Source organism: Polyodon spathula, chromosome 9, assembly GCF_017654505.1.
Source record: "Polyodon spathula isolate WHYD16114869_AA chromosome 9, ASM1765450v1, whole genome shotgun sequence".
In the NCBI taxonomy this organism is placed as follows: Eukaryota; Metazoa; Chordata; class Actinopteri; order Acipenseriformes; family Polyodontidae; genus Polyodon; species Polyodon spathula.
This window is the reverse complement of record NC_054542.1, coordinates 25590423-25608696: the sequence shown is the minus strand read 5'-3', so window position 1 is coordinate 25608696 and position 18274 is coordinate 25590423. Positions and strand designations below refer to the sequence as shown.

General features: G+C 39.5%; 1 protein-coding gene across 3 annotated transcripts in view; it reads right to left on the bottom strand.

Moving 5' to 3' along the window:
• Positions 1-18274, bottom strand: part of LOC121320562 (integrator complex subunit 6-like) — a 36157-nt gene that overhangs the window by 7942 nt on the left and 9941 nt on the right. For 2 of the 3 annotated variants that reach the window (XM_041258988.1, XM_041258990.1), the window contains 9 exons: positions 13184-13367; positions 11165-11290; positions 10570-10733; positions 8503-8655; positions 7573-7705; positions 6713-6807; positions 4056-4166; positions 1280-1495; positions 850-976 (listed from right to left, as the gene is read on the bottom strand). In XM_041258988.1, coding sequence (XP_041114922.1) covers positions 850-976; positions 1280-1495; positions 4056-4166; positions 6713-6807; positions 7573-7705; positions 8503-8655; positions 10570-10733; positions 11165-11290; positions 13184-13367 — 1309 coding nt within the window. The remainder of the gene's footprint in view (positions 1-849; positions 977-1279; positions 1496-4055; positions 4167-6712; positions 6808-7572; positions 7706-8502; positions 8656-10569; positions 10734-11164; positions 11291-13183; positions 13368-18274) is intronic. The other variant, XM_041258989.1, reaches the window with a different exon arrangement.

Below are 18274 nucleotides of genomic sequence, written 5' to 3'. Positions count from 1 at the left end.
CCTTACAGATATTCCAATGCTACACTTCCACATCCCTGCATTGCACTTCACATGAAGGAACACAACTGACATTAAAAACACATCAGTTGTAGGAAAGACAGTGTGTTACGGGGAAGGTAAGTTTGAGTTCTTGAAGTAAATAAATAGTAGGAATTTAGAATGTTTTAATTTTTTCTTGAATTTCTTTTTTTTTTTTTTTTTTAAGCATGTTGAAAAAAAAAAAGTGAGTCAGAAAAATACTTTTTTGTTCACCAACAGCTGTAAAAATATACCATAAAATACAAGTTTACCATAATGTGCGCACTGTTTCATGTGGGAAAGATGCGAGTGGTGTGAAGGAAAGGTAAGACGTATTAGATAAGGTTTACTGGAATTACTAGGTTAGCCCTGTGTACTTCAGCTGAGAGCTGAAACCAAGCACATCTCTCTGCACTGCAGAAACCATTTAAAAACAGTACAGCACCTGAACAGACTTTTTATGAAAGACCATACCTTAAAAAGGATAACACAGTGGCCAAGTGACTAAGTGACCATGGGGCCCTATTTCCCCACTGTGCTGTAAAGACAAGGCATGCTATAAAATCACACTATATAATTACACCTGTTCCATGTTTCCAGTTTAATATACAATTCTATTTATTTCTATTCGGCATGTCCCTAACCTTAATAAAAGGGGCCTTTTCAGCACTGCTCAAGGGAAAGTGGAGAACTAAAGCCCATTTTACTCTAAAATTCAGTCTGGATAATCCACACTGAAACATTTATGTATTCATATTCCTGAAATGGCAAAAAATGGCTTTTGGTTTTGTATTAAAAAAAAAAAAAAAAAACAATTCGCCTTGAAATTACCTTCATCTTGTCCCTTCAGTAGTCCTTGAGTGGCTTTTAAAAGGTTGGATCTCATTCTCGACAAGTGATCCAACAGACTTCTTCTGGGTATGTCATATGCATTTCTGAAACTCTGAGGCTTCAAATCCTAGCAAGAATGAGTAACATATTGAAGAGTACGATACTGAATTAAAACAAATCAAGGGGAAAGTGCATATTTATATAAATGAATCTACAATGTATGCTCGTTGCTATGTAAACACATTTTGCCTGCATAATTTTGACAATTTGAAACATTTAACACTTGGCTAAACTGTAAACTATTACAACTTGGCAGGAAGGTAGGGGGTATCCACATTTAAGGCAGAAACTGTTTTATTACAGAGTATTATAATAAGCAGTGTAAAACTATGTAACTGTCTGTACAATATTTTCTCCTCCTCAAAAGTACCTTATTCAGGATGCCGATCTGGAATCCAGTGAACTCCTTCATGTTTAGCTCCTGTAGGACATGTGGAGCCTCCCCGGTGATGCCCTTCAGGAGCTGCTTAAAGTCTTTGCAGTGCGCCAGCGACAGGGTGCTGGCCTTGTTCTTCACCTGCACCCCATTCTCCTGAACCGGCTTTTTACCTACCAATGCAATGACTCGATCAGACTCCGCCTTCGCCTGGAAACAAGGAGGGAGGGGAAATAAAAAAAACAAAAAAAATTTATATATTATATATATATATATATATATATATATATATATATATATATATATATATATATATATATATATATATATATATATATATATATATATACACACACACACACACACACACACACACACACACACATATATATATATACACATACATATACACACACACACATATATATATATATATAGGCACACACAGTACCAGTCAAAAGTTTGAGTACACTTGCTGGAAACTAGGTTTTGTTCATAATTGTTTTACGTCGTATACGTTTCTGTAAATACTTGAAAATGAAAACACATGTTACAATATACAAAACAAAACATAAGGAGTATCAAAGCAATGTTCAAGAAAATTGAAAATTGTCTCTAAATCTTGGATTCCTCAAAAGTCACCCTTTGCCTTAATAACAGCCTCACAGACACGAGGCATTCGGTTAACAAGTTTCAGCAGGAAATCACCAGACATGTCTTCCCAGCTCTTCTGCAGCAATTCCCAGAAATGTAGGGCATTTGTGAGTAGCTTTGCTTTGACTCTTCTGTCCAGTTCGTCCCATACAAGTTTTATGGGACTGAGGTCTGGAGACTGGGCAGGCCAGGTCATTAGATTGAGTTGTCCTTCACTTTCCTTCTTCGTCAGATAGTTCTTGCACAACTTTGAGGTATGTTTCGGGTCATTATCTTGCTGAAGAATGAAGGACTGCCCAACTAGCTGTAATCCTGATGGAATGGCATGCCTTTTGGCCCAGGCAAGTCTCTTCCTCTTATTCTGCACTCTTAACAATGGTTTCTTTGCAGCAATTCTTCCAGTTAGGCCAGCTTCACGCAATCTCCTCTGAACAGTTGATGTTGAAACATCTGTACTTCTAGTAGCATTTAGCTGAGCTTGTATTTCAGGGACAGTTAAAATCGCCGGTTTCGCAGACATGCGACTCAAATTAACTTGTTCTCTGATTCTGAGGTCACCCTTGGCCTGCCTGACCTTGTTTGGTCCTCACGAGTGTCAGTTTCTTTAAATCATTTGATGGTCTTGGCCACAGCAGTTACAGAAACTTGCAAAGTTCTTACAATTTATCTTAAAGATTGAACTTAATTTCTTAAAATAATTAGACTGTCTTTTTTCTTTGCTTAACTGAGCGTATTTTGCCATTTTCTGCTCCCTTACATTCAGGAATGATAAACTTGTGCCTATGCTACCTATATTTATAGTAATTTTGGACCCTCACATGTTAACAATAATTGGTGACAAAAGGTTAATTAGGTAACATGCTAGTTAACTCAGAGAACATCTAATAAAGACACTTATACTTAGGCCAGTGTTCCGTGTTATACACATTTCAGACTTTAAACTGACTTGGGCTTCAGACTGAAATCCCCTTGCTTAGGGTGACCATTTCATTGAAAAATTGACAAGATTTACATTTTCATTTAAAAATTACATTTTTGAATGCAATTCACTTATGATTATCAGTTTATATAAGTAAATGTATCATATAATGGAATATTAAGTGTCTACAGACACGTTTATACAGTTAAAAGTATAAATAATCATGAAAAACCTGGTTTCAAGCAGGTATACTCAAACTTTTGACTGGTACTATATATATATATATATATATATATTATATATATATATATATATATATATATATATATATATATATATATATATATATATATATACACACACACACACACACACACACACACACACACACACACACCTTGTATAATTTATCTAATCTTGTATAAAAATAATTATTTTACCTTTATAAGATTAGATAAATTATACAAGATTAGATATATGTTCATAGAGGACGATACAGAGCTGTCCTAATGACACAAACTGGACTACAGCCACCGGTGTGAGTTGGAGGGGGGTTGAGGTAGTTAAATTAAATGAACACATATGTGGTAGGGATGTTAACTGTTTAGAGTTCAATGTTTTGAATTTTTCCTAAATGTGTTAACATTTTCAAAATGTCAATTCAGTGCGAGCTAGATTCTCAAATGCTATTAACTCCTAATAGTCATTAACATGACTTTTTCCCCCCAGACAGTAAAAAAAAAACAAAATAACAAACACACAACCAATAAGACATTAAACTTGAAACTCAGATATTTAAATGTAGTGGCTTATGGGTGTCAAGTTTTTTCTTATTCATTTTAGAACTGTAAATGAGTGTCTTTTTTCCCCATCCCTTTTTGAACAACATTTTTGCTAATGATGACTTGGAGTAAATGGCTTTGGCGAATCTAGCCCCTTGTGGTCAGTGCACGGTCTTTCCCATGAACACACAAGTTGTACATGTGAGCAGTATTCTCATGCACGTTAATGATGTAGTACATCAAAACAACAAGGCTTCTCATGGGGGCTTTTCTAATTGGTTACAATTAGGAAGTTAAAACAGACCAACACACCTAATTTATTATTATTTCTTAAATATAAAATAATGTTGGTTTAAAACAACTTAAATATTCAGTGATTAAAAAAATACAAAAAGAGGGACAGAACACAAGTTACCTGCTGGCTTAGCTTTTTGAGATATGAAACAACACTGTAACTTAAACCATACTCCATGCTTTCTGCAATTAGATTAGGCGCTCCCATCATCCGGAGAGCTTTCTTCAGAGGCTGTGAAAAGGCAAAAATTCAGTACTTTATTATTATGTACATCTGAAATAGTGCAATTCTTTCTTTATAGAAATACATAGACATATATTTAACAAGCTGTTCTTGTATACTAGGCTATATTCACAAAACTTAGACTTCAGGAATGTTTAAGGATTGCTTTTACACATGTTCACGGGTTAAACAGTGTTTTGTAAATTAAAATAATCTAGTAAACCCTCTCAACACTTCAAAAGGGTTCACAAACCCTAAACTTGACTTCACTGATGAAAAAACTTAACAAAAACTTCCTTAAAATAAGCTTACTGTACATTTCACATCATATGAGGCATAAAGTTCCTTTATCAAACACCAACAAAGTTGTGAGTTTGTTCTAATAAATAAATAAAGTTTGCTTTAAGCCTTAATTTTGAATGGCTTGAATTTGTATGTGAAGCAGTCAGACTACAACTACTGGCAACAAAACAAAGGGCAAACCTTTTCTTTGAACACAGACCGTATTAAATGATTAGAGGTTTATATGAATGAGTCCCTGTGGAAGAGTGTCCTGCCCCTTTATGTTTATTGGGAAAAAGAGGCCGGTGAAAGCAGCAACCTTCCCAGCAGCTAGAGCAGGTGCTCTGGTTTGAGATGACTGCATCCAGGGAAATTCCTGACGAGGACCTGGATGTGTTTGTGGAGGCTTGGGAGAGCCAGGGGGGATGGTGCCTCCTGTGCAAACATTACGGGCATGGAGTGGCCTACTGCCCTCTCCCGGATACAGAGGAGGGGCAGTCTCCACGCCAGTGGCTGGAGCCAGAGCGCCTAGAGGCCCAGGAGAAGAAGGTGAGGAGAAGGAGGCAGAGAAGGGAAAAGGTGAGGAGGAAGCAGAAGGAGCTAAGGTGGTGCACCCTGTGCATTGCCTATGGGCATGAGGACGAGGACTGCCCATAGCGTCCTACGCCTGAGTGGGAGGAGCCTGAGCATCCACAGCCCGAGTGGGAGGAGCCTGAGCATCCACAGCCCGAGTGGGAGGAGCCTGTGCATCCACAGCCCGAGTGGGAGGAGCCTGTGCATCCACAGCCCGAGTGGGAGGAGCCTGTGCATCCACAGCCCAAAGAGGGAGGAGTCGGTTCATCCACAGCCCAAAAGGTGAAAGCAGAGCATCCACAGCCCAAGTCTCCACCAGCAGAGGAAGAATACCTGCTGTTCCCAACTCCACCAGCAGAGGGAGAATGCCTGCTGGTTTCACCTCCACCGCCGTGGGAAGAGTATCTGCCATTGCCTCTCCAGGATCCCCTCCTGCCGTCGGCTCCCAAGTATCCAGCGTCATTGGGAGAAACCCTGCCAGAGGGAGAGCCGCACCAGACCCCCGCAAGCGAGGGAGAGCCGCACCAGTCCCCTGCAACAGGGGGAGACTACACACCGCTCAAACCTCTGGTCGCCGGGAGACTACACACTGCCTCTACCTCTGCCACCTCCACTGCCAGAAGCAGAGCAGCAGGAGCTGTCTCTGCCTCCACCACCTCCACCGCCAGGAGCAGAGCAGCAGGAGCTGCCTCTGCTTCTGCCACCACCATGGGAGGACTGCTTGCAGCTCCAACCTCCACCAGCAGAGGGTGAATTTCTGCTGGTTCCGCCTCCTCCGTCCAAGGATGCCTGCCTCGCTCCGCATTGACCAGGGAGCTACTGGTTACAGGGTACGAGGGAGAAGTGGAGCTCCTGCTCCCTCCTCTATGGCCAGGGGCTCCCCTGCCGAGTTCGCCTCCCGGAGGTCCGCTGCTGCCGTTGCCTGGGGTCGCCGAAACTGCTTTGCCTGGGGTTAGTGTCAGCCCTGCTTTTCCACAGGAAATACTGTGGCCGGAGCCCAACAATGGGGAGCTGCTGGCTATGGGCGGATGGGTCAGGAGACCACCTCCCCCAGTAGCAATTTCACTGCAGGGAATGTGGTGGCCAGAGTCCCACAAGGCAGAGCTGCTGGCTATAGAGAAGGGGGAGGTGGTCAGGAGAGCAACCCCACAGACAGCCGGGCGGCCGCCAGGATTACCTTGGCCGGAGGAGACGGCCTGTGTACAATCTGCCTGGCCGCTACAGCTGTTGGGGTGAGAGGAGGACCTCCCACCGTGGTTGCCCCCTTTAGCCCGTTGCTGCCCCTGTTCCTGGGCCAGAACTATGCCTTTGGGACTGAGGTGGGAGGTGGCCATTGAGAGGACTCACACAATACTTGTTTGGTTCGTCTACGTCTGTCTTGTGTGTGTCTGTTTGTCTGGCCAAAGCGCCCTTTATTTTCAGTTGTGTGTTTTGTTTAAATCTTTTGTTTATATTATTATTTAATAAATAAATTGAGCACCACGGCTCAGTTTTCACTGCCAGTAAGTGTGTTTTGGTTTCTGTTCCTGGATCTGACATCACCCATGCAAAGCCACCCTTTCACAGTTCCAAACAAAAAACAGAACGTTTTCATATTTAAATAAGTTCATAATGTGTAAATAATGTGCACATCATAAAATCAATGCAAACTTTTATACATATTTAACCTTTAAATACAAGAATACCCAGTACTGTCTTACCCCAATATAATATGGTGGCATCGTCTTTAAATATACTTCGAATGACTGCCTCCACATTAAAGTTGGCTTTAGCTTGTGAACTTTGAACAAATCATCTGAAATAAAAAGCAAGAATAATTTCAAAACAGCCAAATTACAAGTGAGTATATAGTAGGACATCAAGCAATGACATGAAATATAATTTTTTTTTTTTTTTTTTTTTTTTAATTAAATAATTTAGTAGGTTTACCTGGAAAGAACCCAGTAGAAATATGTCTTGTATCTAGTAGCACAAATCAGCGCCCAAACATAGAAATTAAATCCAATTCAAAGCAGCTGATATAAAGAACAATGCAACATGTATATTTCATATAAGTTACTGTAACTAGCAGAAGGAAGGACAGGCATAAAAAAATACATTTATATGCAAAATCCTTCAGTCAACAATACAAAAAAGTACGTATTTAATATTAAATCTTCTCAAAATGAAGAATTATCCTCTAAAAATAACACAGTAAAGCATCATTATATCTGCATGTGTGTAACTGTAAATGTCTTCCAATAAGACAGAACATGACAGCAGACACTTCCATCCTCTGAATCTTCACTTCCTGTCACTGCCTCTCAGTTAAAAACAACCTGGGTAATGTTTTTTGTACTGGTAGGCGTGCCTCACAGGCTGTGTGTAAAACTCTAATTCTGGTTTGTAGTAAGTCTGCTGCAGACAGTGGGCATGCAAGGCATTATGTTACCTGTGTAACATGCACGGTTTGGTGAGATTTACTCACAGAAACAAAATAAAACTGCTTTATAAAACTTCTACCTGCATGCATGAACATAAAGCTACACACAAGCCCACAGAAGACACATTCTATACTCACCCAGAAGAGGAAGGAGTACAGGGAAGTCGTAAGGCATCACAAACATGTTAACACAGTTCAAAGCTGTACTGGCTTTCAAATAACCAAACGGCTGGCCAAGGTCACTGTACTTTGCACTATTGCAGACGAAAACCTTTAGGAAAAGGGTGATAGGAAGGTGTGTCAGTAATATACATACCCCCACCAACACCCAAGATGCAAAATTACAGCAATCGGGCTCAAGAAAAAGCATGGGAGTAACTCACCATGTAAAATGTACCTTTCTAAGTTTCATTACAATTGAGTGTTTTTTCAACAAACAAAATAAATTAAAAAACACATGTACATTTGTCAAATCCTGTAGCACAAATCAATTTTGAAACACAGTGTAAATGGTCCCCCAGTCCAGGGAAGTGTAGTAATATTTTAATAATGTACAAATAGCAGCAAAATATAGTTCACATATTTAGTGTTTGAAAATATTATCAAACACAGTGGTAAAATAGCCAGCAAGAGTTTAGACTACAGAAGGTCATATTCACAAATTGCCTGTTTTTCCAATAAAGAATACAAAGAATTGATATTAAAAAGCCTCATAAATGCAGGAGGTTAATTGAAGAGCCCCTAGGTCTAACTTGGTTGTTTTGTATTAGTTTTGTAAATATGATGTAGTTTTGTAAATATGGACATAAGTCTAGAGATCACAAATGCAAACATTAGGCAGTCTGTTGATAAGGATTCACACATATCAATGAACATCTCATTTACTTTTGCACATCAGACGTGAGAGTTATCTTTGAGGTAGCATGGCAGCCTCCCCCTTGTGTAATTTGGCCAATTGAAGCATGTGTCATACCTATTTCTGTATTCTCACATTAAAAAGAACAGTGTATAAGGGTAGTACACTCCGTACTCGCTTGTGTAATACAGGAAATGTGGTGCTTCATCTACCTGCCAACAAGTATGTGGCGATTTCCTCTCCAGAATGTACTGCGTAAGAGGCGAGGGTTCAAGTTCGTATTTATCGAAGGGAAGCTTGTCGATTACCATGGGCTCCGAGTCGATACAGGAGAAGCGGACCTGAGGATGGGCAGTACGGGACGGCTGAAGAAAGGAAAACAAACAAAATCTTTGTAAACTGAGCACAGGCAGAATACTTGGGTGTTTATAAATTCCTGTAATGGTGTTAGCTATATGTAGGTTTATGTATTTTCTGACCCTAGCATTGATAAAATGCAGAAATACAGTCGGTCACAGTAGTGAATATCCTAGGGTTTTAAAAATGTTTTTTTTTTTAATTTTGTAGTCGGCAATTAATTTTTACCCTGTTTTTCTCACAATTTGAAATCCCCAGTTGTATTTAGGCTCAGCCCACCGCTACCACCCCTGCGCTGACACGGGAGCGGTGAAGACGAACACACGCTATGCTGTCAGCCGACCGCTTTTATTCACTCCGCACGCCCGCTATGCAGCCAGCCCAGAGCTACAGTGTTGGAGGACAACGCAGCCCTGGGCAGCTTATAGGCAAGCCCGCAGGCAACCGGACAGTCTAGGATGGGGTCACCGGTGTGCGTTGAGCTGAGGGCACCCTGGCTAGCCTAAGCCCTCCCCACCATGGGCGGCGCTCGGCTAATTGTGCGGCGCCCCCTGGGAGCTCCCGTCCACGGTCGGCAGTGGAATAGCCTGGACTCAAACCGATGACGTCCAGGCTATAGGTGCATCCTGCACTCCACGCGGAGTGCCTTTACCGCATGCACCACTCGGAAACCCATTAATGTCATTAACTACCAAATTACTTTTTACTTAAAAATTAAAAAAAAATACAACACACACAATAGGGCCTTAATCCAAGCTAGTTATTTCTGGGTTGGGAATTACTGGTGAATGAACACTTCAAAAAGGAAAACAAACTGCAAAATTGGCAAATGCTATGTAAAATAAAAATATATGCTTTTTTGAAAAACATTAAGTATAGCTGGGTGAGGCATCTGCCAATAATGGCTTCTTTAGCAGCAATGGGAAGTGCAGAATAGGTGGCAAAGCTCCAATGTCATTACTGTTTACTTCTCTTGCATCAACACCCCAGAGAGCCAACTACAATCTCACTACCAGGACTGCTGCACACAGCAGAGAACTCTCTACACTGTGTTAACACGGGCTAGCACCAAGTTATGCACTGCTATGTTAAGCCACTGCACCAGCAGGTAATGAAACTCTGTAGGTTTCATTCTAGCATCAAACCTGATTGTCAATTACCTTTGGGCATACTTCGTACTTTAAAAAACCAATATACATCTGGGAAAGGGACAGCTGTTTCATCCCAAAATTAAATATTTTGGAACCACGAAACTTTGCCTTTTAAAAAACAACTTCGCAAATACCTATCAGGACAACGCTCTTTAAAATACAAATATATTTTCACTTCCCTCTTTGGCAACATACAACACCAGCTAATACTGTGAAGATATATTCTTAAGTGAATGCTAAAAGATCAAAACACTACATAAGCTTATGCAAAGCAAACATAATTTTTTTTACTGGGCTGCATACAGTGCTAAGAGTATAGAAATCCCTAGAATTACTTTAACACTTTGCCTGTTTTTTTGTAAGAGGAACTACAGGGGAAAACACTGCCTTAGCAATGAGCTGTTTTCTCATGTTGGTTGTAACCACATAAGGTTGAAAGATGTTACCTTTTTGAAAACTTGTTCTATTATAAAAAGATAAAATCTTTTACAGTAGAACTGCTAAGTGTTTTTTTTTTTTTTTTTTTTGAAAGTTAAAATCTCCTTTCCACAGCAAACTGTTTGTATTGTATTTTTACCTAGAGGTACACAAATACAATGTGCCTATACATATTGGTCCATTCCTTGAAGAGTTGAAAAGGTTACTGGAAAGAGAAGACCTGCCCATAATCAGAAATGGCTGTGACGTAACTGATGATTTTAAAGCAACAGAAAACAATGAATGCATAAATTAATAAAACGCACACATCATTTTGGAAAATATGATTCTTACATAGACACCTACAAGTGTTGGCGAGTTCTGATCAGGCCAGAAGGCTTCTGGGATTGGCCAGTGGCCAATAGGAACCCCTGTTTTGGGGTTGGGTCGGACATAGATGAGTTTGTGACAGCTGTGCCAAACCTGGGGTCCGGGTTTGGGTGTGTCGAGGGGTCCATCTGAGACAAATAAATCAAATACAAAAGTACAATGAAATACAAGTTTCTTCAAAAGGAAGTCAACTAAAAACCTTGCCATTTCTTCTAAATAAATGAATTAGGCAAATGCCTTCATCAGGGTCACCAATTAAAATATAGCTAATGATACACAGTGCAGGCTCAGATACTTTAACCTTGAGGAGAAAACACTTGCTAAAATCTCCTTTACAGACTGCCTCGGTCCGGTTTCTCCCAATAAATACTCTGTAGAACAGTTAAGATAAAACTCGAAAGGAATACATTCAATTTTATATGGCTTCAGGATATAAACTGTTTTATTAACTTTCTGCCATGGGGTCTTAACTGGTTCTTAGTGAGAGTGTGGGCTGCATCTGTCAGTAAAATCGGCTCTAGAGATGTCAGCATAAACCTACAGGACCGTTTTCAATTACCTTCTATAGGTGGCGGCTCGGGTCCTGTTTTCTCAAAGTTTATTACCACCCCACTCTGGATTTTCTGCACCAGTGACTCCAGACACTGATTGAGCATCCTCTGTGAACAGACGCTGTACGAACGACCTGCAGAAGAACAAGGACACCATTTTCATATCATCTAAATACAACAGTCCTGGGATTTGGATGATTATCTACACCAGTCAGTCACTGGTAGGAATGAATATTGTTATCTCACACACTTTACAATCTACAATGCAATGAACAAAGTAAAGTATCACACGAAGGACTGTAGATCAAGGTTTTAAAATCCATTCTCTTAACTAATTCGCTTTATTACTGCCCCCCTCCTTTTATTGTGCCGAGAATCTTTTAGTTCTGAACTTTTTTTTTTACTAAATCAGGACATAGTTTAAATAAACACTATATCTGCTGGGTTTTGGTATCTGCTCTATAGGTCACATGGTCTGATTGACGCTAAACCACTGAATAGTTTTTAAACTACAACACAGGAAGTGATTTGCAACCAGGAAGCAGCCCCAAATTATTAGAACCATTGTCTTTTAAATAACTGCATATGTCCAGATTAATATAAACCAAAAGGACCAACATAATTTTCAATAACAAAAAATGATAAGATGATAATAAAAGAAAACAATGATCACAAATTGTAAAAGCAGATAACTTTGAGATGTTCATAAGCAAAAACAACAGTGAACACTGAAATGATGCTGGACACGTAGCTTCCAATAATACACAACCTGTTTCAGGGTGAAAATCAAGGCAGGCTTTTAAACAATGAACAGAAACAGGTCAGGGAGATTGCTATGCTCAGGAGGAGGCAAGAACTGTTTCTCGTAGAACTCAGTATCTTGTCAAATTTGTTCTCCCAGGTTTTATGCGACTCAAGACTCAATCCTTATGCATTAGCAGTGTTATGTATGACTGATCTTTCGAATGCCTGCCTTATCTGCCTCATTCAGATATCTTCTTTTAAGCTTGCATTTCAGAAACGGTGTTACACAAAAGGTACAATTATTAATTTAAACAGCTGACAATGTAATTATGGGTTTGAGCTCCAGAACGTTCCAACATCTTCACGCTCACCCCAAAAAAGTGATTTTGGATTTAAATGCTGATTTGTGAAAATTACGGCTTTACAAAGCAAATATGCTTCTATACCCCCTCCACATAAACTGTACTCTATTTTCTGAACTGTAGAAGTCACCTACCAGCCCTGCTGCATGCTGCACTTTTCTTTCTTTCTTTCTTTCTCTCTCTCTCGCTCTCACTCTCTCTCTCGCTCTCTCCCTCCGTCCTACCAGCTGCTGCTGCTCTTTCTTCTCCTCTGCTGCCTCTCTCTCCTCTCTCTCTCTCTCTCTCTCTCTCTCTCTCTCTCTCTCTCTCTCTCTCTCTCTCTCTCTCTCTCTCTCTCTCTCTCTCTCTCTCTCTCTCTCTCTCTCTCTCTCTCTCTCTCTCTCTCTCTCTCTCTCTCTCTCTCTCTCTCTCTCTCTCTCTCTCTCGGATTTTAAATTATAATAATCTGTCTCTCTCTCTCTCGATTTTAAATTATAATAATCTGTTATATGGAAACATTTCAATGTAATTAACCCTTGAAGAGAGAGTCAAGATGATCCAGTTATTACCTTAAATAAAAAAGACAGACAATCTTGAGTGGAATGGTTTGTCAAAAGCTATTAACTTCAAATCAGTCTGCCTGCCATTAAAACTCAATTATTAGGCCATTTAACCCGTTCAGGTAATATAATTTGATATGGTGTACCAGTATACTGAATTCACTGCATGCTTGGCAGAATCTGTACTGAATTTTGGTTTCTCATAACAGCCTTCTGCAAACTGGGCCTCCAGTACAATAAACAGTCTTCTGTTTTTCTATCTCAAGGACTGGGGGAGCCGTTCCAAGTTGGCTAACAAACAACTTTTTACTGCTTTGCAAAGTATGTTAAGTCAACATGAACAGACTCTGGTTTAGGTAAAACAGTTAAGTACGTTTCTTACCTCCCGTGACCTCACACATTGGAGTAATGGCAGAGTCGTCCTGAGGAACGCCTATCATTTGCTCTGGCTCAACAGCCATGTTGCCTGGGATCCTTAAGACGAGAGCAAACAGGCGCTGATCCCAGCGGAAAGGTTCCTTGGTCAATTCACTTCCAGGTAAAGGGGTGCTGAGGGGTAAGTGGAGCTGAAAACAAATGCAAATTAGAAGCTTAGTTATATATAGCTTTATCTGAAAAGAAAATTTGAAATGAGGGTTCACAGTTACACTTCAAAATGTAACATTTACAAGTCTGTGGTGTCAATGAAAACAATCATTTTTCTCTCTCCAATAGCTTGCCTTTGGTAGAAAAACAGGGTTACAGCAGTTGAAAGTCTTGCACTGCACTGGTTTGAATCGGTGCTGGTGCAGCTCAATTTTCATGGATATGACTAAGTGTTGCAGGGCTACAGCCACAATAGTGGCTTTGTCAAGAATGTAGCCAGTTTTGAATCCCCCTTGTAGGGAGATGATTTATTTATGCATTTTATTTCTAATGTATTCCACCAAAAAACTAAATCAATAGCAAACACGATACACAAATACACCAACTGATAAACACACAAAGTGGTGCACAATGCAGGAGCTGGTTAAAGTTTGTTAAATATAAAAAAAACTCCAGTAAATATAATCCATGCCAGGCTGTAAATTGAAAATTTCATATGAAGTCAAAGTTGATGATGACAACAGTAGGCTCTGGGTATAGGAACACACTAAGAGAACACCTTTGTGGTGAAACAGATTCTTCCCCCCATTGTAAATGCTCCGGCTAAAGGAACAGGAACTTCGCTTAAAAGAACACCTTCGTGACACCGATAGCAATACTTTCACAATGGATACAGTAATGTTTTGTAAAACAGTGACTTGTCATCGCGACAGTGTCTTGAGGGACACTGACTGGTTTATTAAATCTTTCCAGAACCGCCATCATATCACTGAATTATTTTCTATTCTGATTTCCACGGGTGCACCTCATCGCTACAAAATGGCATGCAAACAAAACAAAATGCGTCCCTGTTTCTCTTGCTAGACAAAGCTGGAAATTGTTGTGAATATCAATTTCCATGACAACTAAATAAGTGGAAAGTGGGAAGAGTGAGACACTTGTGACGGCCTTTCATCCACAGTTGGGGAAGTCATCCACAGTAGGGGATAATAAAAAGCTGACAGGTTATATTCAATTTTTCCAGTGGATACATGGGGAGTGTGTGTTTTACTGTTTCTACCTTTATGTATACAGAACTATAAAACAAACTTAGCATTACTACTTTTCTTCAGTGAAACACTAAGAGAAACTAATTTTTTTTTTTTTTTTTTTAAATGAGGACAGGTATGTGCAACAGAATTAGTCCTAGCAGCCCTATTCCTCCTTTGTCTCGGTAGCAATACAGCAGCAGTTAACACTGAAACCAAAACTGGCACCCTCCCACAACAACACACACTTAATACTACAGTAGAATTCACTGGCTCAACAGCGACATTTATATTTAAAAGTATCTGTGCACAGATAAAAACTGCTCTTTCCAACGAGTGACCTGCATGTGAGGAGTTCATGAGATCACGTTAGTATGTGCAATTTTGCAACAGTAACTCCTATACCTGTGTGTGGTTTTGAACAATCAACACAAAGTAAACAAGCTCTTGGACTCATGCCAAATCTACCGCCCAGAGTGCATGGACAGGCTTGTACAATCTGACGTTACACTCCACACTCCACTACGCGCAGCAGATTCACCCGACCCATCACATGCCAGATTATTTTCAAGAAGGATATACGATCAGTTTTCACCCTGGTTGATTAAATGAACATGTGGTGGCCGAGGTGCAATTCAACATTGAAAACTAGGCTAATCCTAAACGATATTTGGGATGTGTTGTCCGTACTTTCAGAGAGAAGCATTTCTTTTCAGGGATGGAAATAAGACTCCTGTTGCATATCAGTTTTACCTATTCCAGGTTTTAATACAAGCTTGATTAGCCACAGTGTATGGGTGACATGCTCAGGTGTGTCATCATTCCTATCAAACTGCAATGCAATAGGAGTTATTTCCATAACTGCTTTTGTTTTATTCACCTTCCTTTTATAGAAAGGAAGGTATAGGTTTACCTGAACTACAATAACTCATATTCAAAACCTATATACCAAAATGAAACCAATCATACATCAGTCTAGATAAGAATAAATAAACCCACTAAAAGAAAATACTGTATGACTACACGGACTACTCATTTTGTGCCTTTAAGTGGTCAGAGGGAAAGGCAGGATTAAGACCTTTGTAGCTTGTACCAGATTACCTACATGTTTGTGCCTCAACATCAACATGACAGGAAGCATATTTCCCCTCACTAGAAAAATAAGCGGACCTTATGGAGGGAAACATGTTTTTTTTTGTTGTTGTTGAAGACCAATTTTAACTTGCAACAAGAGGGATTATGGAATGCTTCAACTATGCTGCTGTGATTTATCATTCAGGACTCCAAACCCTCCATTCAAGAAGCTCTATGCCTTACAACAGAGCCAATACATTTGTGACTAAATCTCTTAAAACCACACACACTAATCTCCATCATAAACTGAGAGGTAAAACTATAAGAAATCCAGTCAAGTAGACAAGCGTTAGTCTTCTACCTCAGAAGAATTAAACTGACTACCATCACTTCCTTATCCCACACTAGTTTGTGTACAGTGTTAATAAGGACTTTTTACTCACTGCCAAGTATAGACTAACTTTTCTACTTCTCCTTCAAATTATACTTCTTTCTCCAGAAAGCACACCCTGTTGGGCAGGTGTGTGTGTAATACATTTCTTCAACTGTAAAAAGGTTTTCCAAAATAAATAATGAGATTATCACCCCTTACTGCTACACACTGCCTACTGAGGAGTAGGGTGACAGACATGACAAGTACTTTTGATATTGTGGCCCCAGTTAAAACTTGAACAGTCTCTTAAGCAAGCCATACAGTGCCTTAGACCAAATGAAAATGTAATGTTGTAATGTACAAAGTAGATGGTGGGCTGTTAAATTCACTATGATATTTGGAAACAATAGCTACTAAAAGTACAATGAAACTGAGCACAGCCAGATGTTGCTATTTCTCATTGAAGTTAATACTGAAGCATTACCGATACCTACTAAGTGTGAAGAATGCAACTATTTTCAAAATAAAAGGAGTACTACTTGGGATCGAATTCCTCAGGATGGTTAGAATAAATTAATGATGCAGATTAAATCTTACAAATGTTTCTTAGATCCAATGCCAACTGAATTATCTACCATTACTTGTGAGGTCCCCCAGAGCTCTATTCTTGGTCCCATATTCTTTTCTTTGTACCACTGGGTGAGATCATTCGTGAACACAGTATAAATTTTCACGGTTATGTTGATGACACATAGCTTTATATGTCTGTGAAACTTTGGTGACACCACTCCTATTTCAACCTGAATAGTGTCTATTACCGATCATCAAAAGTTGGAGGTCTCAATTTCTAGGAATTGACCTCATAAGACAGATGTTTTGCGGTTAGGTTCCCAGCAACAACTACAGCTTGCAAATTCCTTAAAGATTTGGGCAACCTTACTTCTAATATAAAATCAGATTTGAGAATTATAGATTCTGATTTGAGTTTTGGGGGTCATATTCTAAAAATCACAAAAGTGTATTTGTTATCATTTACAAAACATTGCTGAAATTAACTTCTCAGCATCAGACAAAGAAAAGATCTAATTCATACTTGTTTAGTTTAGACTTGACTATTGCAATGCTTCTTTATTTGCTGGGCTTTCAGTCATGCCTTATCACGTTTGCAGTTTGTGCAGAATGCAGCTGCGAGGGTTCTTACTAGAACAAACTGGCTCATATAACTCCTTTGCTGGCCTTACTGCACTGGCTTCCATTGTGTTTTAGAACTGATTTTAAAATCTGACGAATTACATATACAGCGTTAAATGTCTTGGCACTGGATTACCAAAGAGAAATTCTGTCCCAGTATAAATACTTTAAGGTCAGCTAATATTAGTCTTTTGTGCCTCCCAGAGGTAAAATTGAGGAGGAGAGGAGAAAGTGCATTTAGTTTTGATGCCCCCAGATTATGGAACTCGATGCCCTTTTCCATTAGAGATGCTGCTTTAGTCAATATTTAAGTAAAGATTAAAGACTTAATTTTATAGTTTAGCCTTTTTAACTTTGACTTAAACAAAACAGATACAAACTATTGTATTAGTTTTTTTTTTTTTTTTTTAAACGTTGCGTTTTATCATACATATTCCTTCAACAGTTTTACTGTTGCTTATTGATATTATTTTGTTACTTTGTAATTTTTACTACGTCCTGATACGGCATACTTCTGTTTTGTTTTAACCAACATGTAAAGCACCAAGAAAGGCGCTATATAAATAAAATAAACAATTTTAAATTGAAATTAAACTGGAGGGGCACAGATTGCCACAATAAAAGTCAGGTTTTTCCTACCTTGTAGGACATGTTTTAACCCCCCAATCACTCACTCATTAATTTTATTCAGGCCACTGTAGTTATCTTTTACCAACTGGTTACTGTACCTTTAAGTAAAGTATATACCAGAAGTTTTTTTTGCGCCATCTACTGGGAATAGGTCTCAGTTGCGAGGAAAGCAGAGAGCTGTGTAGACATCCCTTGGATGCATCCAGTTCTGTGTGTTAACTAATAAGCTAAATAACAGTACCTGACTGTGACTTGTACGTTACTGAATTAAACAATGGACTCTTTGCACTGTCTTCTGGCCTGAATTAACACCAGCAGTGTCTGGCCATCATTACACTGCTAAAAGCCATGCTGGCGTCAGTTCTCTTTTCAAGATTTATAAATTCATGACAAACTACTGTCTTGTAAATATCCTGACAAACACCTCTTCTGCATAGCTGTGTGAAAACAAGCTGTCAAGGTGCAGATGGAACCAGTACAGTAGAACAACAACCACCCCTGTGTTTAGCACCCTCTTTATTTATTAGTGGGCATTAACTGGGAAGCAAACTGGCAACACCATCTGTTCACAAACAAGCACTCTAACCACTGC